Source organism: Hesperophylax consimilis, chromosome 24 (assembly GCF_061612785.1).
Source record: "Hesperophylax consimilis isolate HC1 chromosome 24, BYU_Hcon_1.0, whole genome shotgun sequence".
Taxonomy (NCBI): Eukaryota; Metazoa; Arthropoda; class Insecta; order Trichoptera; family Limnephilidae; genus Hesperophylax; species Hesperophylax consimilis.
In genome coordinates, this window is record NC_142859.1 from 18,454,597 (window position 1) to 18,480,028 (window position 25,432).

Below are 25,432 nucleotides of genomic sequence, written 5' to 3' on the forward strand. Positions count from 1 at the left end.
ACTCCGTCCCCGAAAATTCATTACGCGCCTAAAGAAGTTTCACTTCAATAACAAAATAAACTTGGTGTAAAATATCGATTTTGATGTACTCTCCGAAATAAATTCTCGATAAGTTGGAAATATAAAAAATATATTTTAGACAACATTGAAATACACAAATATTGATTTAAAAAAAATTAATTACTTATATTAAACTAGATTTTTTTCTAGAACCGACATACAACCATTGAAGTGTATAGATAGAGCCAACATTGGCGTTCAAAGAATGGTCACTTATATCGGTCCATTGTCCGCTGTGAGATACCACGGGCTTCAGACGGTTACAAGCGCTCGTCGGGCATAGGTCTACGACGATAACTCGTACTGGAAAAGATATGGAAAGCAATGGTATATCCCATCATCGTAAATAGGGTTTTACCATAATCAGTAGTCGTATAAAATGGATTTTTAATGTTTAAAAACATAAAGAGCGATTGGCACGCCCGTAAATGTTACGGGCGGTGGAGTGTAGGGCGGTCACCGGCGATGTCGTTCGTTGAGTTAGTTCGCGGTCGGAAGTATTCGGGCGACATCTACAGCTGCCACACATCCTTCCTACTTTCCGCATGAAAACCACATTTTACACTGATTTTGCAAGAAAAATAGACTTTATTTATATACGTACATTGATCACCCCAATTGAGAATCCATTCGTCAAATTTTACTATCTATCTGGTAGTACCGCCATGACGACATCATTCGAAAAAGTGATTTATATACCTTCTAGTTTGTATGGGGCAAATCACAGTTCGCTGTTTGGCTCAGTACCGCCCTTATCCGTATAAATCTATCGTGTATATTTATCTTGTTTCGTGTCATAGGTTTTGGTAGCGTGAATTGAGGAAATCGAAGAAACCAACTTGCGATCCTAAATCAAAACTTTGTAGCCTCCTAAACCACCTCCACGTAGTTCAGCATTGTGCTATGCTTTATTGATTTTTTCATGTATCTATTTGAATTTAACTTTCGTTATCGGTAATGAATGAATGCAAATCTTGGAAGCAAAATTAATCCACTTCACGACATACGGTTGAGCTGAATCTCAGCTGATATACTTGTTGTCGATGATAGTGCGTACTATCGTGCGTAGTGCGTAGATCAGATACACACTCGCGGACATATATGCATTTTCTGAAATTTTATAACATTACAGCTGTTGATACACGAAATAAATGTCGGTCCGATCGGCATTTGGCCAGGTTGTTAGCGCGATTAACTACAGTCCCTGTGATGGGTGGTACAATCTTCAGTCAAACAATTTTATAATTTTTAGTAAACATTTTAAAAATTCACAGCGATTTATGAGCCAGTCCCTGGGAGGAAGGTTCAATCCACGTATTATATTAAAAAAGTATTATAGTAAAAAAACTTTTATTTTTATAGGTTGATTTGAGAGACCTGAAAAAATAGAATGATTGTATATTCCTGAGTAAATATATGGGAGTGGCATAGTCACTGGTCGCGACAAGGTTGAAATTGCTTTCTTGCGCGACGAAGTGAAACTAATTTTATTTTGTGAAGAGTAAGCTCAAATTATTTTCGAATCGGCTAGCGAAAAAAATAATTTAATTTCAATTTTCTAAAAAAAAGAGTATTCATAAATAATAAATGGTTTATTTTAAATAAAATGGTCTAATTTTACTCCAATCATAAAAAGGTTTCTCGAACTAATTTAATTTTTTTTTTGAATACCTATCCGAGAAAGTGGATTATTTTCGTTCAACCAAGCATCAGTATCAACTTTCACGGTATATTGAGCAAGAACAGCAATATAGGTAAGCCATTCCGTGGGATTACGCTTTAATATGCGATACGGTTATTGAACTTCTGACCCTTTTCTACGACTTCTCTACTAGGCGAGTGCCTTAGCATTGTAGCCTGTAGCTACCGTATTAAAATCCAAAGCAAAGCAAACGATGAGTGTAAAAATATCACGCTTTACACGTTATTGTGTAAAATATCACGATTTACAAGTTATTGTTTGAAATACGCTTTACACGTTATTGTGTAAAATATCACGCTTTGCACGTTATTGTTTGAAATACGCTTTACACGTTATTGTGTAAAATATCACGCTTTACGCGTTATTGTGTAAAATATCACGCTTTACACGTTATTGTGTGAAATATCACGCTTTACACGTTATTGTGTGAAATATCACCCTTTACACGTTATTGTATGAAATATCACGCCTTAAGTTAGTGTGTAAAATATCACGATTTACACGTTATTGTGTAAAAATAGTTCCTTACAAGTAAAATATTTTACGTAAAATGGTTTGAAAAGTTTATATCTATAAAATTAGCAATAAACCCCACCTTTAATTTTTTTAGAAAATGAATTAGTATCTTTTCGTGGTATTCATTTAAAAACATCTGAGATTTTAGTAACACGTTTATCAGAATTATTTCAAATAAATCCCGCGGAAATTTGAATTTTCTAGGCCTGCTAGGGCAAATTTTACCGCAAGTCCATCCAATACGCCGGGCCGCACCCAGAATATTTTTGTTCACGCCTTCAATTACATCTGTAAGATTCCCTATTTATTTTAGAGTATTTGCTAGGGCAAATTCAACTATAATACGCCCAGTACACTGGGGCCAAGAGTCGCATATTTTTGTACACGACTTTTTCACTTACGTGCAAAACTTTTTGAAATGTTGACTTTCAAGATGAACTCGACTATTTTAAGTTCGCAATGTAATTCTTGAGAATTGTGAAAACTGAATTTAATTAACAATATATCGTCGTTTTAATTTGTTCGATGGAACCCGCAAAAGACTTCTAACTGCTCCCAACCGCCCAGAACCAGTGAGTCTATGGAACCCTAAATAATTTGGCTATGTTGTGAAACTGGAAGTAGAATGGATGTGAAGGAGATTGCTGGGGCGATACTGAACGTCCTACCACTCTGATATGTTATTTTAAATTAATAAATTGTGAAATTTCACAAATTATGCAACTATAATTTAGTTGCGTAGGTTTTTGAACCGGTGACCTCCAGATTCGTAGCCGAGATCACTCAACCTCAGAGGCCGTCAACTAATCCTAACTTCTGTATAAAAGGGAGTAAGTCGGTTATCTGCTGTTAGAATGACATTCGAGCCTCCCCATCCCCTAACATTCCACCCCACAATGCGATCAACCACCTACGATAAGCAAGTACGTAATTGTTTTTCAGGTTTGATATTTTGCAGGTTTTAGCTGCTTTATGTGAAGTATTGATTTTCTTAATAAGTAATTTAATATTTTAATCTCTTGGATCACATCACGCGTAATCTAATTTGAAAGAACTAGCAAGTAAGTAATTATTAATAATGTGGATGAGTGCAAGCGAGATAGAATGCTTGCAAGATCTTATAAAAGGCGATGCACGTTAGTTGTGCGCCCTCTTTTGCTACAAGCAGCTCCCCAATAAATACTAGTAAATAGATAACCTAAGAGTATTATTGCATAATGCCCGACACGCTACAATAAAAGCACGATAATACTCCATACATTACACTTACACTTATTTACAAATTAAACTTTCATACTTTTTGAAGTGAAACTTCTTTAGGCGCGTAATGAATTTTCGGGGACGGAGTAAAACCGAGTCACGATCGAAACGAAAATGCGGGTACCCCCACCACCGATTAAAGTTCATTTGATCTAGTCAAAGTTTTGAAGTAACATATAAATGCTTCTTAGCTCATCCCGACAACTGGCGTTGGTGGTGTAATGGTCAGCATAGTTGCCTTCCAAGCAGTTGATCCGAGTTCGATTCTCGGCCATCGCACATTATTTTTTTGTTTTTAACGCCTTTTTCATTCAATATCTTATTTTTTAGTAGGTCAGAACATTTTTTAAAAGAAAATAATATTGCAAAATAATAAAAACACTTATCTCACTGTGATAAAACATTACTCCGCTAGAGCGCGCTTTGCGTTATTGTGTTGGATTAAAATTATTATCTAATCCGTATATTATGATAATTGTATTACATTTATTTAATTAATTTATTTATTTTGATAATATGTAATAATTTTCAAAGTTTTGAAGTAACATATAAATGCTTCTTAGCTCATCCCGACAACTGGCGTTGGTGGTGTAATGGTCAGCATAGTTGCCTTCCAAGCAGTTGATCCGAGTTCGATTCTCGGCCATCGCACATTATTTTTTTGTTTTTAACGCCTTTTTCATTCAATATCTTATTTTTTAGTAGGTCAGAACATTTTTTAAAAGAAAATAATATTGCAAAATAATGAAAACACTTATCTCACTGTGATAAAACATTACTCCGCTAGAGCGCGCTTTGCGTTATTGTGTTGGATTAAAATTATTATCTAATCCGTATATTATGATAATTGTATTACATTTATTTAATTAATTTATTTATTTTGATAATATGTAATAATTTACAGAAAAAAAAATTAAAACTATCTCCCTCTGATAAAATATCCGTTCGCTAGAGCGCACTACGCGATCTTGTGTGGGATTCTATTTCTGTACATTGTACATTATTTTTAAAAATATATTATATTGAAGTGAAACTTCTTTAGGCGCGTAATTCGGGGACGGAGTAAAACCGAGTCAGGATCGACACGAAAATGCGGGTACCCCCACCACCGCTCACCGTTCACTGTCCCTCTCTCACCATATGCGCTTGTTGAGGTGGGGGAGCCGCTCACGAACGTTCTCTCTCTTTTCTTCTTTCCTCTCTCTCAGACACCAGCGAACTGCGCCACGCCAAGCATCAGCTGCTTGGTTAGTATACTGCGTCGTGAGTGTAATACGAGTGAAATACGTAATTGATTGTGGTTCATACGGTTTAACAAAAGAAGTTTCACTTCTGTCTTGCGTAGGCTTGACACACCCACTTTTTTATCCATTTCAGATTTCGAAATTTCTATTTTTCTCCACACACTTTCTTCTCTATCTGAATTTTACCTTTGTTTACGTGAATGAATGTAAATCTTGGTTGTGAAAATTAAACCACTTCCAGACATAAGACCGAGCTGAAACTCAGCAGATAAACTCGCTGTCGATGACAATGCGTTCTATCAACTTTTTGTTGCAATCACGTACACACACGCGGAAATATACACATTTCTCTGAGATTGGATAATATTACGGCAGTTAAAATGAAATAAGTTTTGGTCTTTCTCGATCGGCATTTGGCGAGGTTATAAGAGCGGTTAAATTCAGTCCCTGAGGAGGAAGTTTCTGTGGAAAGATTATAGCGTAGTCTATCACAGGCATAAGAACCGTTTTCATCCCAGACAATTACTAAGACACAGTATGGACATACATAATAGGTAGGTACTTTGATCAAGTATAATATATATCACTCTGCCAATCAATAATAGAATATGGAATTATTGCTTGGGGAGGAGCAACAAACTCGGCTATCAATTACATAGAAACCGCACAGAAAACGATCTTAAAGTTAATACTAAAAAAACATAGACTGACTGATACAGACCAAATATTCAACAGCTGTGACGTACTAGATATACGCCAATTATACGTTAAAACACTACTAAACTACATTTTTGACAAAAAAAATTTAAACATACACAAAATAACACTAACAGACCAGTTAGACAAGCGTACAAAGAAAACATAAAAACTCCGACAGTAAATTCAAGCTTTGGACAAAGACACTACCAATACCATGCTATAAAAGCTATCAACAGTGTAAAACTTGAAATTAAAATTGAGGAAAACAAAAATAAATTCACACACAAAATTACAAAATGGATTAAAGAACAAAAAAGACAATATTACCAAAATGTCATAGCATAAAATAAAAATAAAACCTACACGTAACACACAAAACCAATATAAACACACATCACTCACAAACACACAAGATTATATATTAAATGTATTATTTTATCTTATATTGTAGATTGTATTTAGATTATATTTTCATATTATAAAATGAAGGCCTCAGCACGGGCAAGTCACCCAGTGATGCCAACATTACTGGAAAACTTTGAAATGTAAAAAAATATTGTACCAAATAAAAAAAAAAAATAATTTAATACCGTAATAAGCGTAATTAATTATAACATAAAATGAAATAATAAAAATAAAATTACAATAGATAAAATACTACAATAAACGAAAAATAAAAACACAGTGATCAAAATCGAAAATAAACAATGTAAAAGATACCTTTATGTTCTAATCTTTATCATTATGTGTATATATGTACCTACCTAGTACTTTTAAATTAGAATGCTACCCAAGCAGCAGTTAATCTTATTTTTAATTGGATATTTTATTTTATTCTATTTCCTCTCTTTGTTATTCATATTTATACGAAATATGTTAGTAGGCTTAGGTATACCTTAAATAAATATACCTTTTATTTGATTATTATTTTAATACTATACTTATCAAACAACTTATCAAAATGTTAATACTCATCCTAATTTGACTGTCCTAAAACGGGAATCCTCCTAGCTGGGCAGTCAAAACATTTCTTAAATAATGTATATAAATGTATAATCTTTTACTAAATAAATAAAAAAATAAAAAATAGATTTACAAAAATACAACAGATGGTTTAAGGGTAGTTTTGGATTACATATTTTATGTAATCCACAAAATTCGCCAAGTTAACATTAAATATGTCAATATAGTGAATATCAATGTATTAAGAGATGTAGTGCCACGAGATTCAGTAGGCGCTGCGTACGAGGACCATCGGTTCAGCTCGTCAGCGCTACGTCGTCATCTGTCGACTGACGGTAAGCGTCGCACTATATCCAGGTTTAGTCTGTCACATGCATCATAATGTATCTTCTGTGTTTGTCTAAATCTATATCTATATAAATTAAAATGTATATGTTCGTTTGATCAAAATCTTAAATCTCCGAAAGTTTTTCATCGATTATTTTGAAATTTTGTTGCAATCGAATACGCGTGTGTTTTTATTTCGCCTGCAGCAGGTAAAAACAAAGAGTGCCAACATCTGCTGGACGTAAAAACAACACGCGCATAACACAAGTATATAAATGAAAATGTTCGTTTGTTCAAAATCTAAAATCTCTGAAAAATCTTTACCAATTGCTTTAAACCTGGTCCGCCATCAATTGGTTAAGGTGCTCCCATAGCCGCTGTGCCCACATGATGCACAGATGGGGCCTTAAAGAGTCGACGATGTGTGGTCAACGACTGCCCGCTCCATTCATTCCCAGGCGGGATTGATGAGGCTCACATGGCGACGCCTGAGGCGCTAGAATGGCTCGAAAAAAGAAGAAGAACCGATTGCTTTGAAATTTTGAGACAATGTTGCATTCGAATAAGGGCATGTTTTCAAAAGCAACACCCGCTATTGTTTCTCTATCTGCACAGCTAGTAAACAAATAAATTAAGTATCTTATTGATTAGGTCCATAATAATACAATGCATTAAAGACGGTTTTAAAGCTCTTGCGTATTAAAATAGTTAAGTTTTCCACGTAAAGGGAAATACAAGAAGCGGATTGATATTCATTAAAGTAAGGATAGGCAATGAAGAAATAAACTCTGCCTACTACATTATTACACCTGCCTACTTATACGCCGTACGACAGTTCGGGTATCTATTCCCCAGTCTCTATCGCTCGCAATTTCCGCCGAAAGTACATACACTGGTAGAGTTTGTTATTCTTGAGTCTCACCGAAAGTACATACTACACGCCAAACGTCAAAATTCATTCGACTTAAACAACGAGTGGGTCGAAGCAGTAGAGATCGGCAAAACTGTCAAAATCTCATTGCATCCTGGTGAATTGCCTTATACAAAAAAAAAAAAAAATCGTTTCCCGCGCGCCTTCGAAGTTGGTATCGGATTCGTTTAGTTCTGCAAAGTTGTTTTAACCACTCGGGTCTGATAAGTTTGTTTTGCTAAAATCATTACCTGACATAGATACCGAGTTATAGGTAATATAATGGCTGATTTACCGGCGGTGTTGACTGCAATACATAACATAGAGGAAGCTGAGGTAGCTGCTTTGAGACCAGCAAGAACGTTTCGCCAGAGGGTCGATTCTTTCGCCAACTTAACTGACGAAGCCTTCGTCAGGAATTTTCGGCTTAACAAAGGCTTAGTACGTCGGCTAATACTCGCTGTGTCCCCGTTCATGACACCCCCATCCCGTTCTTCAGCTCTAGATGTCGAAACTAAAGTGAGCACAAAATTTTTTTTAAAAATGACAGTTTTCACATGAAAATTAACTTGCTAATTAATCTGTTGGTTGTTTGACAGGTGTTAGCAGCATTAAATTTTTTTGCCACGGGTGGTTATCAATTGCCCGTGGGGTGTAACGTGAACGTTGCAATTTCGCAACCCTCAATTTCACGTGCACTAGAGGAGGTAGTAAATGCCCTCAATAAACCAGAGATCTTCAATGAATGGGTAAAATTTCCCCCAAATATCCAGGCACTAAACGAGATAAGGAATAAGTAAGTTTTTATTAGACGAATATTATGATCACATTATTTACTTATTTTGAGGTTGGCAGGCCTGGAGATAAACGGTCAATCGTTTTCGTATGCGCCGTCTTCGAGTGAAAAACTACTAGTCGTCGCGACTAACTTTTTCGAATATTTCAATTTTACGTATTCTTGAGCGTCGAACGGTCGAAGTTGGTAGAAGAGATGATTATATTGGCACCCCTGTAAATATTGTCTATGTTCCTGATGTTTTTGGGATTTCTATGGTGTGACTGTCACACAGACAACAGTTATTCGTTATTCAAAACAGAAATGGCTGCGGGACATATTACATTTTGCCAAAAGCAACTCTTAATTGAGCTTGTAAGCTCCGATAAAGACTTAGTAAGTGGGAAATTTTCACCCACTTTTACATTTGCGGAATCCGCGCGGTAAAACAAAAATTGACAGCTATACTAGATTTTGACAGCCAATTCCATAGAAACGCCAACAACCTACCACTCGCTGCCCTGTTTCTACTGGTTATACCCAGTAGTTGTTGTGTGGAATGACTTTTGACGTTTGGCGTCGAAGTATGTACCTTCGACCAATTTCGGGAATAGAAACGACGACCAAAGTACGTACTTTCGACGGCGATTACGAGCGCCCTCGATTCAGGAATAGAGCCCCAGTACGCAGTGCGGCCTTCGACGAACGTTTACACCCGTATTCAGAGTCGATCCTTAAAGTTGTCTAAGTCGAGTGTCAGCCTTACCTAAGCAAAGGTAAGAACCGTCCTTACCTTTAACGCTTCTATACAGAGTCCACACTTTGAGCTTCCTTTCCTCAGGTAGAGACCTTTTGTCTACGCCGAAAGAAAGGTGTGACGTCATCCGAAACTTGTCGATGTCCTGCTTCTACGGAAACAACATGCCCCGTTTTGGGACAATCTGTGTGTTTATCTATGCTGTTGTCTATGGATTTAGTTCAAGCGTCTGTCGTAAATAAGTAAATAACATCGGCCTGTCAAAAGTCTCTGTTACATCTTCAGTTGAGTGTCTCGAAAGTTTCCTTTTTAAACAATGAATTCTCGTATTATAATCACGCCGAGTGAAAGGCAATGTTTATTAGATTTAATAAACACATATCCTGCCGTTGCCAGCATTTCGACTAATCATCTGCAACTTGGCGAGAAGAAAAATGCGTGGGCCAAGTTGACAGATGATTTCAACTCAATCGCCGGCAATCAAAAGGTTTGTATCTTTTGTAATTGAAATACTAACTAGCCATCACGCCGTTTCCCCACAGGGATACTCTTTTTTCATTCATATACATACTCTTCTATTGTTCCGATTCCGTAATACTATTATAATACTGTATTATTGAATTCCTTCTTAGCGGACCCAAGCGCAGCTTAAGAAATGCTGGGACAACATTAAGTCAAAAAGGAAGATGGAGCTCTGCGAGGAAAAGAGGAGCAGGATGAAGACGGGAGGGGGCAGGCTGTCGCCAACTGTCTCTGATGAGCATCATCCCGTTGACAGCGTGCTGGACTTGGCCACCAACGTTGAACTGAGCTTTAGCAACGACAGCGATCGCGGTTAGTTTAAGAAAGTTATGTGAAATATTTTGGCTACTTGTTTATTTAACTTTGACCTTATTTCTTATAAAGTATTGTTTAAGTTTCAGATACCGCTGTGCCCAGCACCAGCACGTCTGCTTTATTCAGCATGCCATGGACTGACCAGTCGACGGAAGTGCCGGTGTTTGGTAAGTCAATTTTTGATAATATAATTGATTCTTATCAATTCAAAATGTGATTTGTTGTTAGATGGTAGTGTTCGCATTTCTCTGTAGGAACTTATTACATAATTTTATCAGTTGTCATGCTAAATCTTAAATAATTTTCGAGATAGAAATATTGCAAAAGTGTTTTTAATTTTCAGATATAACAAAAACACCGGAGGAAAGTTCAACGCCCCAGCTCAAGACGAAGACACGTCGCATTATAGCCAAGAAAGGTGACTATATTTACCTCTCTATTTGCTGTGATTACTTGCATTTTCGTACAAAGGTTCAAATAATGCTCGGAGTTCGGAGAGCTTTACTTTAACCTCTCGTTTTCCACCATAAAGAAAGAGGGGCCCTGTTGAAGATGCTGTGTGGGGAATGTTTTTGAGGAAGGAGTGAAAATGGGTCTTGAAGAGACCAATGTTGTAGGAGGGAGGAAAAACAGAGGCCAGCAAATCGTTCCACAGCCGAGCTGTTGATGACAAATGTCATCCGTGTACATGCAATGAATATGCTAATATCGATCACTTCGTCGGTAATCTGGCCTCATACAAAAGATGCATTAAACTTAATTTGTTTGCTAGTAGGTACCACGATAATACATCATGTAAACATAATATGCCTACCAGTACTGCACTCCAAAACTATTTAATGTACTAGAAATCATAGGTACTTGAAAAATTTATGAAATCGGATGACATAATCCAGGATTTCTTACTTTTTATATTTAAATCTTTGTGGGTACCTTTTAGAGATAATTTATATTTCTACATTTTTACTGTTTTTTTTCTTACTTTAAATTTTAATTTTTACTTGTAATTTATAGTTTGCACTTTATATTTACTTTACACTTACTTACTTTACTGTGTAAATAAATAAATATGTTGGGCGCGTGTTTGGCGTGTTTCCCGACTGTGCACTATGTCATGGGGCACAGAGTGTTATTTACACAAATAAACCTGTTATTTACATTGATGACTAATCAGCTTGCAATTTTGTGTTGTTTCACTAATCAGCTTGTAATTTTGTGTTGTTTCAGACTTGATACCATCTAGTGGGCAGGTGGTTCGGGACGAGGGCCAAGTGCGTTGCCTCAGAAGCACCAATCTAACAAAGTACGATGAAGAAATGCACGTAGTAAGGATGGAGACTGCCCGGGAGCAGAGAGAGACTGCCCGGGAGCAGAAGGAGACTGCCCGGAAGCAGAGGGAGACTGCCCAGGAGATTGCCCGGGAGCAGATCGAGACTTCCCGGGAGCAGAGGGAGACTGCCCAGCAGATTGCCCGGGAGCAGATCGAGACTGCTCGGGAGCAGTCGAAAGGAGCTCGTCTGCAGAACGAACTTATAGAACTACAAATAAGAAGAGCGAAGGCAGAATTGGAAAAAGAGCTCGCCAATAAATAAATATGAATAAAAAATATATTAATCTCCAATAAATGTTTTATTTATTTTCCATTCTGTTTCAATTTTTTTGATAATGGACATTATTAATACATACATAGGTATATATTTAAGATAAACCCTTGTGCTCTTTCATAATTCAATACACAGCATAATTATAACATATTATAAAAAATATGACTTCACTACTCATTACATTAGATAAGGTGTCCTTTCACAGCATGACATTACACAGCACAATTACTATGCATTAAAAAATATGACTTCATTAGTCATAACATTAGATATGGTGTCCTTTCACAGTTCAATACACAGCACAATTACTATACATTATATATGGTGTCCTTTCACAGTTAATTACACAGCACAATTATTATACATTAGATATGGTGTCCTTTCACAGTTCATTACACGGCACAATTACTGACGTCACTATTCATTACATATATGGTGTCCTTTCACAGTTCATTACACATCACGTAAAATGTCTTTGGATAAATGCATCTCTTATCGTTCTGCCTGAAGCAGACTGCACCACCGAATTGACAGGTATATTTATACCCTCAAACCGCCCAAAATGCTGGTCGTTTGACGATATACATAAATTATGCAAAATGGCACACGCAACGATAATGTTTGTAGTATTACTTAGTTTATTTTCTAATTTCCTCCTCAGACAAGGAAATCTCCTCTTCCATACACCAAATAATCTTTCGACTACATTCCGTGTGGAAATTTGCGCCTTATTATATTTTTCTTGCCCTTCATTTGCAGGATTTAATACTGGTGTGAACATATAATTTGTCTGGCCATATCCGCTGTCCCCGAGAAGAATGCCTGTAATCCTTTTCTCCTCAAACTTTAGGCGGCACGCGCTGTTTTGAAATATCCTGGAATCGTGGGTAGAACCAGGCCACCTGGCAACTATGTCCAAAAATTCCAAACGTGGACCTGACACAGCTTGCACATTCAAGGAGAACCATCCTTTCCTGTTGCGAAAAGATTCCCCTATTGTTCGGCTTGGGCTCTTGATGGCAATGTGTGTACAGTCAATACATCCGACGACTCCTGGAAATTGGGCTCTTGAATAGAAGAGTTTCCGATTTTCAGCGTAGTCCTGGGGCCGTTGAGGAAAATGAATAAATTCAGTTATCCGTTGCGCCAATCTGGAGGAAATCTTTTGCACTACTCTGCTGGAGGTTGGTTGGCTCAGTTTGTGTAGATCTCCCGCAACAATCTGGAATCATATAAAAATATGTAGGTAGTTAATGAACATTGAAAATAATACAAGATGAACACTCCATCTAGATATTTTGTACATCTAAGGGCATCTGGTTAATTTTAGGTTGACATCATGTTTTCATTAAATAATATATGCATTCTTTCATTCTTTGTCGATTTCAAATCAGTACAGACATAATGTAAATAACAAGTTTCAGCATCACAAAATGTAATATTTTCGTTTCACAAAAGTAGAACATAATTTGACAATAGATATCTAGTAAAAAAGACGCATTTACCTGATAATTACCAGTAGCGTAGAATCGCAGCGCGATAGCTACCTGAATAACAGGAGGTATGGGCAAGCCTCTATTATTAACTAAAGCGTAATTCGGAAATAATAGAGGAATTAATATATGCATTACAGTTGTTTTCTCCAACCGATAACGATCCTTAAATTGCCGGTCACTGTAAAACTCCACGGGATTTTCAAAATCGCGTAAATAACGCCGCACGCTGCCCATATTGTCCGTGCCAACGTCGTCACGTGTATTGTATGGATCAAGGATGTAATCCAAAAACTCGTTATCCATTTCCATGATCTCCATTTCCATAATCTGCATCTCCATTGTTTTATGTTTTCAACAGCAACAACCGCAACAACTGGGAACAAATCACCGACTTAGCAAGGCAAAGGTACCCTACCCACCAACCTCGAGTTTTGACAGCTAAAAGTCAAAGTAAGCAAGTATGCGCGTGCGCAGTGTCGTAGAGACTTCCATAGTGACGTCTCTGTATACAAAATTTTTTGAAATCTTGAGAAAGGTAGCTTCCTTACTAAGTGACGTCACACCGACTTTAGGCGTGTCTCTGAATATAAAACGGTGTTTTTTAAAGGAAAGGAAGGTTTCTTGAACTAAAGGATCGACTCTGAATACGGGTGTCAGTCTTTGTTCTAATCCAAGTATCGCTATTTTGAGTAGTAACATAAAAAAATAATAACGATAATGATTTATAGTACCTTTGTCGGCGATTCACGACCGATAAATAGACCTTTTAAAAATATTTATATATAGTCCGATGTCCTTGGTGACATCGCAGATCGAAACTTATTCAGTTTTTTGTTTTTGTTTCGGGTCTTTTTTGATCAGATACAGGATGTCCCAAAAGTAAACGTTATAATTTGGAGGGCTGATAGACCAACTAATGACGAATCAGAATATCATAATATGACCGTTTTAGAGATATTGGCACTTTAAATAATCGAAACATTAAAGTGAATTATTTTTGGGGTATTATGCCGTGTTGCGCTACCCGCTTTTTACCGCTTTTTAGTCAACGTTTTGGACAGCATTACAGTGTACGTCATCAGAGAAGATTTGTAAACGACACATGTTTAGACATCTGCCCTGATGATGGATACTGTAATGCTATCCGAAACTTTGGGTAAAAAAACATGGCATTATATCCCAAAAATAAACCACTATAATACTGGCCGAGAAAATCCTAAATCGTATCTGATCGATTCGTTAGATCTACTAAGATTCTAATTTTATTACGCAACTTTGAATAACCCTGTTATTGATACCAGTCAAAAATAAAACTATGTACCAGTTATTTCATAGAATTTGAACAAATCATCAAATTACAAAGTCAATTATATGAATTTGAACAATTCATCAAATTACAAAGTTAATTTTATGAATGTGAACAATTCATCAAATTACAAAGTTAATTTTATGAATGTGAACAATTCATCAAATTACGAAAGTTAATTTTAAAGTCTTATTTCTGTTATTGTTCGATTATGGGCATTTATATTTATTTTTATTTAAATCGTTTGAAAATGTTATAAAACGTTATTCTTATATAAAATTAGCAGTATGCACCGGATTATATTTTTCTAGACGGTGAACTAATAATTTCCCGAGAGATCCCTCCAGAAACATTTGAGATTTTAGTAATATGTTCATCACAAATTATTAAAATAAACCCCAAATGAAAGTCAACCGTAGGTCCGTTCATTACGCCGGACTTTATGACTTATATCGTTAAGGCCAAGCTTGATGCTAAATCACTACTTTGATTAATCTTTATAACGATTTGGTGTACATTATGAATACCAAAAATATGGTTTAGATAAATTAAAGGTTTTCCTATCGTTTCGCTTGAGTAGAATACAAATAAAAAATATAAATGTAAACCACTAAAAAATATTTTTTTTCAATAGATATATATGAATGCGTAAAGGAAACAACTTAAAAAAAACGTTATTAAAGCTTAGATTATCTTTGACAGTTTCAATTGATTAACTTTTTTGTTTTCTTATAAAATTATTTACAAAATAAATAAAAACCAGGTTTGTGCTTGAAATCGAACGATTATTGACTCCGTTTGTCAAGCGATTTTAATGCCTATTACCTACAATATAAGGTAAACCAAGAATGTACCCATTTTTGGCTTGTAGCTTCCTCCTAAGATTCCCATTATATTTTAGAGATTTGAGGTAGGGCAAATTCAATCGCAGGTCTGTTCAACACACAAGGTCCGCGCTTCGCATATTTTTGTGCACGGCTACTTCACATACGTCGTTATGATTCTGAATTTATTTTAGGGTATTGTCTCGTCTTTACTTTGTCATCAAGATTAAATCGTCCTTTTCGAAGACTCATTTGCTTGAGTTTCTATGGCTATGAGTTTCAAAATAAATAAAAATAATAATAAACGAAATGACGTCTTGTTTATTAATTTCTTATGTGGCCATGTTAAAATAGGGTTCGTTGACCGTACAATTGTCATTCCATACAGAAACAGTTGGCAGGAGTTATTGCTACTTCAGAAAACAGATTTCTGCTAACCAAATAAAACATTTACCAAAAAAAAAACTTGAAATTTTTTGATTTATCTAACGTGTCACACGCGTACAACTATGATAGATGGACGACGTTGATTCCCTTGAAAAAACAAAAGACCTGTGATCAATCTGCTGTTCCCTGAATATTTCACATACTTGTAGCAAACCTAACTCAATCCACGCAACGTAATACGCAATGACGGCCTCTGTGCTCGAGGGGTACCTCTCGACTAGCAATCCGGAGGTCACTGCTTCAAATACCGGCGTGTGCAATTAAATACCATTTGTGTTATTTCGCATTTTATTTATTCATTTTCGGGAAATCGACAGTTTACATTTAATCAGTTTGTACATATGTAAGTTTAGTATTATATACTAAAATAAAACCAATTATGGATTTCCTCCTTGTGACTTTAACTGAAACAGTATAATATGAAATAAGTTATTTAAATTTGTGAGAAAGGAATATGAATTTTAAAAAAATTATACAAAATAAAAGATTATATAAAACGAAAAATTTGCAGAACAATACATTCATAGCCATGGAGAGAGGTTGTAGATATAAATCAAATCATAATAAAGATATAAAAAATTGTAATTTTGCATAGTCTGTTCAAGCAAGAATTCTGTTTAGAGTTCGTTTTGCTTTGATCAACCCTGAACAGGACACAAGAGCGTAGTCATAACATAGTCGTGCTTTACTGATGTTTGTTATAAAATTTATCAATTATTCGTTACAGGCATCCAGACCAATTTTTAACAAGAAAACTAATGAATATTTATATATTGTAATCACTTATTGCAATACATATATGTATTGCGGGGGAATACATGAAATTTTAACTCTGTGTTTAGTTTATTTAGAGAGATATTGTATTAATTAGAGACGATGTCCACTCAGTTGATAGCACCGGCAAGGAAAGGTTAAACCACGAACTTACTGGTTTGTTAACCCGAAAGATATAGAGTAGGCCCCCAGGTCTTCAAAATATTAATTTTGTTTACTGACTAGAAGTGAATTTAATAGCCAGTGGAGAGTGCGGTCAAAACATTAACTATGACTCAAAGAAGACAATGAACTTGTGCTACATATGGAAAAATAACCTGCTGGTGTCTCCACGACATCAAACACACACCCGCTTTTCATCAAACCTGGGATGCGTGCTCCCTAAAACTAGAACCACATTCGCTCAGCGACAATTCTTGTTCATCGCTCCTAAAATATACAATGCTGTAAACACCGATATAAAGTCAATTAATTCTATATCCCTTTTTAATATCCGTGTTCAACATTGGCTATTTGAAAGGGGACGAGTCTTCTTTAAAGAATACATGAGTTCCTAACACTGTTTAAAAAAGTTTTAACTCTATCAAATATTTAATTTTATCTTTATTTCTATTTCTAATATGGTTTCTACAATAATATGCATTTTTTAATGTTTGTTGTACCATAAAAAATTACATCATCGAAGAAAGCAAACACTTTGTCGCTTGACATTATACAAAATGATTTTTTTTTGTTTTAAACCACTTTATTTTACTATATACGTCGACCGGTTTCGGTTTTCCCAACCTTCTTCAGGATAATAAATATAAAACTAAATTACAGTACAGAAGAATCTTATGGGGTAAACGAAAAACAGAAAGAGAAAGCATTTGAGAGAAGGGGTGGGGGCATCAGAGACAGGTAGGTAGAGGGGTAAGGGCAAGGTGGGGGTTACATAGGGAGAGAGGGAACAACTTTAAAATCGGACTGCTGATTTGTTCTAACTGCTTCTTTAAAATTGGGAAATTTCTTTTATTTTTATTTGATTTTACTACTTCTAAAGCTTCTAAATATTTTATTTTTATGGCTTCAACAATTTATTATTATTATATAAGTACATTTTTGTTTATTTGTTACAATATATGATAAAATATTTCAAGACCCCTCTTCCATAGAAGCATTAGCTTGTGGCTGGAAGAGGAGTGTACATTGTTTTATTACAATAAGTAAGTAATTAAAAATAAAATGATTTTAAACTTATTTGAAGTGAGTTATTCTTAAGATTAATTCAATTGGAAACATTTTTATTTTTTGTAAGTTCGTCTTTAAAATATTTTTTCACAGTGTTTATTATTTGGATGTTATCATTAATTATTGTTATATATAATTTTGTCTCCTGTATTTTTATCAAAAGTATGGTTGGTATTAATTAAATGTTTAGCAAATTCCGAATAACAAGTACTTGTTAAATACCTGACGTGTTATTTTACTCTCATATTTATCTTACGCGCAGTTTTCCCAATATATATAAATTGCAGGGCAATCGTTGCAATTAAGTTTGTATACTAAACAAACTATGCAAACTGATTTGCAACGATTGCCTGTTAATATATATTGGGAACACTGCTCATAACATGAATGTTAGAGTAAAAAAACTTTTTCATTTTGTATAATTTTTTTATTTTTCATTATGTTTTATTAATGTTATTTTTACACAAAGCATGTACGACTATCATAATACGGGCATGAGCCTAGAATAGTAGTTGAGAAATTCATCAAAATTGTAATTTTTGAATAAATAATAACTAATATTTCAAGCAACGCTTTATGTTGACTTCTTAATAGTTCAAATCTTATTTAGCGAGTATTTTCCTATCAGAATCGAAGTAACCAATATTCAATCATTTTTTTATTCATTGCCGTCTTTTGCCACGGACGTTGCCATATTCATGCAAAAAAAAAATAAACAAATGAGGTCATGCACTTTATCGTGTGTGTCGGAGAATATGGGGCGTGGTGGAAATAAAATGGCATGTCAGAAGCCGGGCCTCAAATTATGAGTATTTTATGTTCTATGGTTTTATTTGCCGTCTGATTTATCTAAAGTTAACACGACCAATGTGATGGTTGTTTTTATTACGTATGTTCACTATATCTAAAATATTTTGTATTCCTGAGTATTGTAAAGATCCTCATTTCTCCTTCAGCAGGACTGACTTTTAATTTCTATTTAATTACTATATTATTATTTGTTCACTTTAAGAAGATCCCTTATCTATCTATCTATATAAATAATATAAATAAATGTAAATGTTCGTTTGATCAAAATCTTAAATCACCGAAAGTTCTTTGAAATTTTGACCCAACGTTTCATTCGAATACGCGTGTGTTCTTATATACCTTTATTATACAGATGTCACCTGTGATAAGTAAGAACATGCTTTTTTTTAAATAACGCCATCTGCTGGACAAACATTTTTTAAACAGCGCGATCTGTAGGACGTAAAAGCAACACGCGCTATTGTTTCTCAATCTGCGAAGATAGACTGAGCCACAGTAACACGTGGCGGAGTACAGATGGTATGAAATATAAATATAATAGACATGCTTAAAGATTCCGTATTAGTTATAAAACGAAATCTTTTTAATCATTTTACCGAGATGTATGAATTCACAACTCTGTAGTGAATACACTTTTGTTTTTATATGTATATGTTCCTTAATACATATTTAGCTTTCCGTAATCCACACTATTAATTTCAATTTACCTTAATTTAATCAAAAATCATAATTTATGGTAAACTATGTAACACAACTTTATTACTTGTTAACTACTTTTGTAAAAGCCCATTAAATAAATAAATAAGTTATTTTCGTAGTCCTAGTAGAAGATTCTGTGCTGAGGGGGTTTTGGGCATTGTTTCAGCGACTTATTTGGTACAACTTCAGGGTTTATGTAAGGTTTTTAAAATACAAATTAATTAATTTTCAGAAAGTTCCTTCAGTCAAGATTTGTTGTAGTGTTGTGTGTATTTATTGTAGTTATTTGTTTGATATTGAATGAAAATTTGTAATATAACTGTGCTTCTAAAAATTCAAAGCTTATTTGTCCAAAGGTAGTATTACACTAAGGTATATTAAGCTTTTCTACCTGCTTGACTCTTGTTTTGTTATTATTTATTTTTATACACGATAGTTTTTGCCAGTCAAAGTACAATATAAAAAAGAAGAAACAAAATAAAAAAGATAAGATTATATAAGTGAACAAGACACAAAAAAGGAATATACATTAGTATGTAGTTAATTAAAGAAATGATGAAAATAACAAAAACAAAAAACGTCTTATGCAATGACCTCGTTAAAATGTGCAATGCTAAAAGTTTAATTAGCACAGCTATATACTTGAAAAGGTGATTATAAAAAATATCAGCTAACATATCATAAGAGTTATCAATGGTGTGTAATCTATTTATAACTTAATTTTAGCCTGAAACTGTAGTATAATTATCACAATAATACGCACTTGGGAACTTGATCTATTGTATGATAGTAACATGAAATTGAATCAACATTAATATATCAGGGCTATTCAACTGATAATTTACAATTTAGTATAAGAATATTAGATTAAAAAAATCTTCTATCACTTAAATTAAAAAATTTCATTGAATGTAATATGGCGTCGAGAAGAATCCAGATTGACTAATTAACAATAAAGCGCTCGACCTACTTAGGTACGTACTTGCAGGTACATACTGACAGCCGAATGGTAAACAAAGCAACCTACCTGCTACAAGCACCTACTTGCCTATCGGCGACAATACGATCGCAAGTCGGTCTGGCATATTGCGAGAACTCGTCAGAAGGTTCGAGTCTACCGCCTATGCATAATTGCCGCGCGGCCGAAGATTCCCGAAACACACAGACTGTGCGAGTGTCTCGGATTTAGTTACAATATCACCTACCTACTACCGTCGTCGGCTGTACAATATAAATAAGCGCGACGCAGCGAGCAACCAATAAAATAAAATCATTTTAATCATAATCATGTAATATATACATATTTTTGTTTGCGTTTTTGTCTTTTTTGAGGTGATGAACCATAATATTTTTGGCATAGATTTTTCTTAAACTTGAAACAACGAAGTTCAAAAAAAATTTAACACTCTATTTATGATGCATTTCTTAGTTATCTTCAAAAAAAATTATGTGATTTGATGATGCTGGTCTCCATCATATATATTCCATACTAGCTGACGTGAACCCGGTGATGTTGGAGGTTATACTTAGGAGATAGACATGTACCATGGCAAACTTTTCTGCTAGCCTTTAAAAGACATACAATTCTTAATTACATTATTTTGATGTATCTCACGAGGTTTAGCTAGCATTAACAATGTAGTGCCCGAAAAAATATTTTTACGACTTGATTATAAAACATCGACTTATCTCTACTTTATATAAATATAATATGCATGTGTTATATATGTTACTTTTCGGAAAAAAAATTCTAAATGACGATGAAAATTGTATCAAAATCCGTTGCGTAGTTTAGTCTCGTTGCCTGATTTCTAAAATTTATTTTTAGGGTGAAAACCGCACAAGGTTGGTCGTCCTAGGAACTGAGATTTTATTATTCTTGTAAGCATTGATAAACTCTTTTTACAATAAAATTAGACGTATGGAAGTGGAGTGCGCAAAAAAGATGCGTGGCTGTCTCTGCGAAATGCTCGAAGAACAGAATCAATTGAAATGTTTATCTGATGTGTTTAGTAATCAAAATGTTTATCTGGTATAATAAGTAATCAAAATATTTATTGTTTATTTAACCGTACGTCATTTGTTGTAGTAAATTAGTTCTAGGGTTTCGGAAATCTCCCATCCCAGGTGGTGATACAATGTAGTTGAAAGAAGCGCTTTCACAATGTCGTTGAAGGGTGAAACGATTATGAAGCGAAGTATGTAAAAAATGAAACTTGGACCAGTGGCATTGAATTCTAATAATCTAAACATAATCCAACCAAAATATAAATTTTCGATAGACGTATTAACAATGATATTTTTGTATTCATTATCTGTCTTCTATTAAAGGGGGTGAAAGATTAAGCTATAAGTTCAAAACGTTTTGTATACAACACCTAAAAAGATCATGTGTTATAAGTGTGAGCGTAGCGACGATATGCGCTGTGATCTGCTAGCCAGGCTATATTTTAAAATTATGCGACCCCCTCCTCTACCTAATGGAACCTATACATTTGCGGATCTTAACGCGAATCGAGCCACGAATTACGGAAAAGGAACGAAGCAACTGCTAGCGGTGTTTCGCGCCTTTTGCGGTTGCTTTGTTCCTTTCCCATAAGTTGAGGTTCAGTTCGGCAGTTCGGCTCGCGTATGTATACGTATCATAATAAAGCGTAATGTGTACAAGGCATTATGTAAAGATAAGTGTCTGAGGCGGGCGGCAGCGTGGATTTTATTTTCATACAAATCTACAGTTTTATTCCGAGAATGATGTAATTTTGCTCACAAACAAGAAGAATATCACTGTCTATGTTAGATTTCAAAACACTGGTCAAATGCCGGGCTATGCCGGGGACAGTTAGTAAGTAGTTGGTAAGATAAATGAGTCGTGGACTTGTTCGTTAGTTCAAAATCTTAAATCACCGAAAATTCTTCACCGATTGCTTTGAAATTTTGACAACAAGTTGCATTTGAATACGCGTGTGTTTTTATATGCCTGTGGGTGATATTATATGTAACGTGAGCACCTCACTAAGAGAACCTGTGCTGAAGTGTTAACGTGTTTGTGATAAGTGTGACAGGTATTTATGTGTTGTAGTAGAAAGTTAATTTTTTTTCACAGACATAAAAACACAATTTTTTTTAATTTTTTTTTTTTTAATTGTTGATACATTATTTTACAATATTTCATATTCTAATTCAGTAATGTTGGCCTCACTGGGTTGTTTACCCGTGCTGAGGCCCCCATTTTATAATATAAGAATTTATACATTAAAAAAAAAAAACAACATTAAGATAAATTTAAAGTAAAATTAAAGATTAAAAATTAAAATATAATTATCACACTAAAAGAAAAATATTAAAAGAGAATGGAAATTGGCATTTATAATGATTTATGTGTTTGTGCGTGTTGCGTGTTTTACATATTTTTTTGTGTTGCGTGTATATGTTTTATTCTTTTATGTTATAGAATTTTGGTAATATTGTCTTTTTTGTTCTTTAATCATTTATATGTGAGTGTATGTATTTTTGGATAATTCTTGAAGAACGTGTATAATATTTAATTTTACTTATTATATATTTGGTTATGTTTGGTTTGGAATTATAATCTCTTGAATAAAGTGAATATCTTGATTTTTTATCTAGGCTACGATATGTTTTTTGAGAAAGTTTGTAGATGTAGGTATTCGAAGTCATTAATTGTTTCAAAGTAATGGGCATACTGTTAAAAAGTTTGGTTGCGTAGTATTGAAAGTGTCTTTGTCCGTGTGTGGTGTGTGTTATCGGAAAGTTCAGTATTTTATTTGTTGATGACCTGGTTTTTATTATGGCTTTTGGTTGATAATTATGTTGATATTTAGTTTAAAACGTGTAGTCTTTTTATATTCAAAGAGTTACAAATAATTTTTCGTGAAATCCACATAGTTCCAAAAAATTCTGGAGCGTGTTTTTTAAGTTGACGACTCAAATAATAAGTGTTCTGCAAATTATATATGAATGCCATAAAACTAACGTGTTAGTCTTGTATATCCTGTTCCAATGGACAGTCGTTTAATTTCGTTAAAACGGAATGCGAAACCTAACGGCGCCCTAACGTCGTTACGCCGCTGTATTTCCCGGCTAATTGGGCGTCGGCGTCTGTACACTGTACATTGTACACAGCGTAGCGTCGCAACGCTGACCCGCATCGGCAGAGTTTCAGCGGCAGCTACTAACGGAGCCTTCCAAGCGCTCTACCGTTGAACCACGCCGGCTGATATGCTAATTTAATTACATAGTTCGATACCACGAATTCGTTAATCCAATCGTTGAAAATAATGTATTATGAATAATACGTGCATGTTTTTTTAATTAGTCAAAGAGAAATTGATATAAAAAAACTCAAAAATCTTATATAAATTAACCTGCTACCTTCATAATAATAGAGAGATTAGACGAAAAAATCAAAGAAAACATACTACAGGGTTTTCCAATAAGAGGTGTTATTTTGAATAGCCCGTTATTTCGGTAATTGTTACTTTTGAAGCTGTCATTTTTTGACATTTGACAAGTAAAAACTACGTCATTAATAAAAATGGAACGATACACGCTTCAATAATGCAGTAAAATTATTAAAATTCACTTGAGTGAATCAAATGCAAATCATCTTGAGTGATGAGGCTCATTTCTACCTCGGTGGCTTCGTCAACAAGCAAAATTGTCGCATCTGGGGCTCGGAAAACTCAAGAATTATTAAAATATTGAAGACAATATTAGTAATTTCTAAACGAAAAAAAGAATTATTGTTGAAAAGCCGCTTTATCCTCAACGTGTGACTGTTTGGTGCGGTTTATGGTCCGGCGGAGTCATTGGACCTTACTTTTTTGAAAATGAGGCTGGAGCAACAGTTACGGTGAATGGATTGCGCTATCGAGAGATAATTAATGATTTTTTATGGCCGGAATTGGATGGTATTGATCTGACAAATTACTTTCAACAAGACGGCGCTACGTTCTACACAAGCAACGAAACTATTGATCTTTTACGATTGAATATCAAAATAACACCTCTTATTGGAAAACCCTGTATTTGCACTCATAAGAATAATTAGTAATTGGTTCGTTTATTGCTGTCAAAAAACTACGAAACATAAAATACTTTACTGAATTGAAAAAATTGCATTAAATCAAGGACATCAACAAACTGCTCAATTAATCCATATGCCTTACATTTCCTCCCATGAGCTTTGTATTTTAAAGCCCTTCAAGAAACTCATATTTACCATGGCAGCGTGCCCGCTGTGCTTATGAAATATTGATGAGGTCTACCTACCACCCACCACCCACATAGACATGGTGGCATAGGCTAGGTACAGTGGCTTAACGCTAAAATAAAAACACAGCAAAACAGGAGTCAGAATTCGACACGCAAAGCCTGGTCGCTGCGCGGGCGCCTTCCTTGTGGTCTGAAATGACAAAAAATATTAAAATTTAATTATGCTATCAACACGCGTTGTTTTAAAATGCCCTAATTAAATTCACATCAAAGGAGTGGAAATATTTTTGTATGTTGAAATGTATAATATAAAATCCTGTTGAAATGTTATGGTGACGGGATAAAAAAAACAATTATTTTTCACACATTTCGCATTTGAGAAAGGTTTTTCGTTTGGTTTTTACTTGTGTGTAGAGGTTGGGAATACAGTTATGATTTGTAGGACAGAACATTTGGATCTTCTCTGGATGTGAGTCAGATATTCTCAGATATCATCTCATATACTTTCACATCTTTCTTTTTAGAAGATTTCTAAATATTCGCTCTCCTAGCTTTACCAAAGCTGCCTACAGAGATAACCCTATTTTCCCGGAGATTTCCGAGAAAATTGCTAACTTGCCGGAAAGCTCGGATGCAAAATGTCGAATTCCGCTATAACGGCATAGCGCTACATTTATGTTAAATCGAATTTCACGAGAAGATAGTTCGCTTCGCCACATTTCCTCGAAAAGGTCAAAATTTTTCCGAATTAGCGCCATATTGTAATACTGACAACATCCGTGGCAGCGATATCGGAGGCTTACGATCACAGAGGCCTAACTACGGAAACTGGTATTTGATTTGGTTTCGGTAATGCCCTAATCATACTTATTCAAAGGTACAGTTGGGCATATGAGCATTTTTGTACATAGACCCCTGTTATCTTAAACCCCTTTATATGATCCACCACAGAGATTG

General features: G+C 34.8%; 1 protein-coding gene across 1 annotated transcript; it reads left to right on the forward strand.

Moving 5' to 3' along the window:
* The first annotated feature begins 9,217 nt into the window (after nucleotides 1–9,217).
* LOC149412011 (uncharacterized) lies at nucleotides 9,218–11,642 on the forward strand. The gene is made up of 5 exons (XM_089646289.1): nucleotides 9,218–9,700; nucleotides 9,846–10,047; nucleotides 10,137–10,217; nucleotides 10,394–10,468; nucleotides 11,278–11,642. The coding sequence occupies exons 1-5, from the start codon at nucleotides 9,530–9,532 to the stop codon at nucleotides 11,640–11,642; spliced, it is 894 nt and encodes a 297-aa protein (XP_089502415.1). The 5' UTR covers nucleotides 9,218–9,529.
* The last annotated feature ends 13,790 nt before the right edge of the window (nucleotides 11,643–25,432 follow it).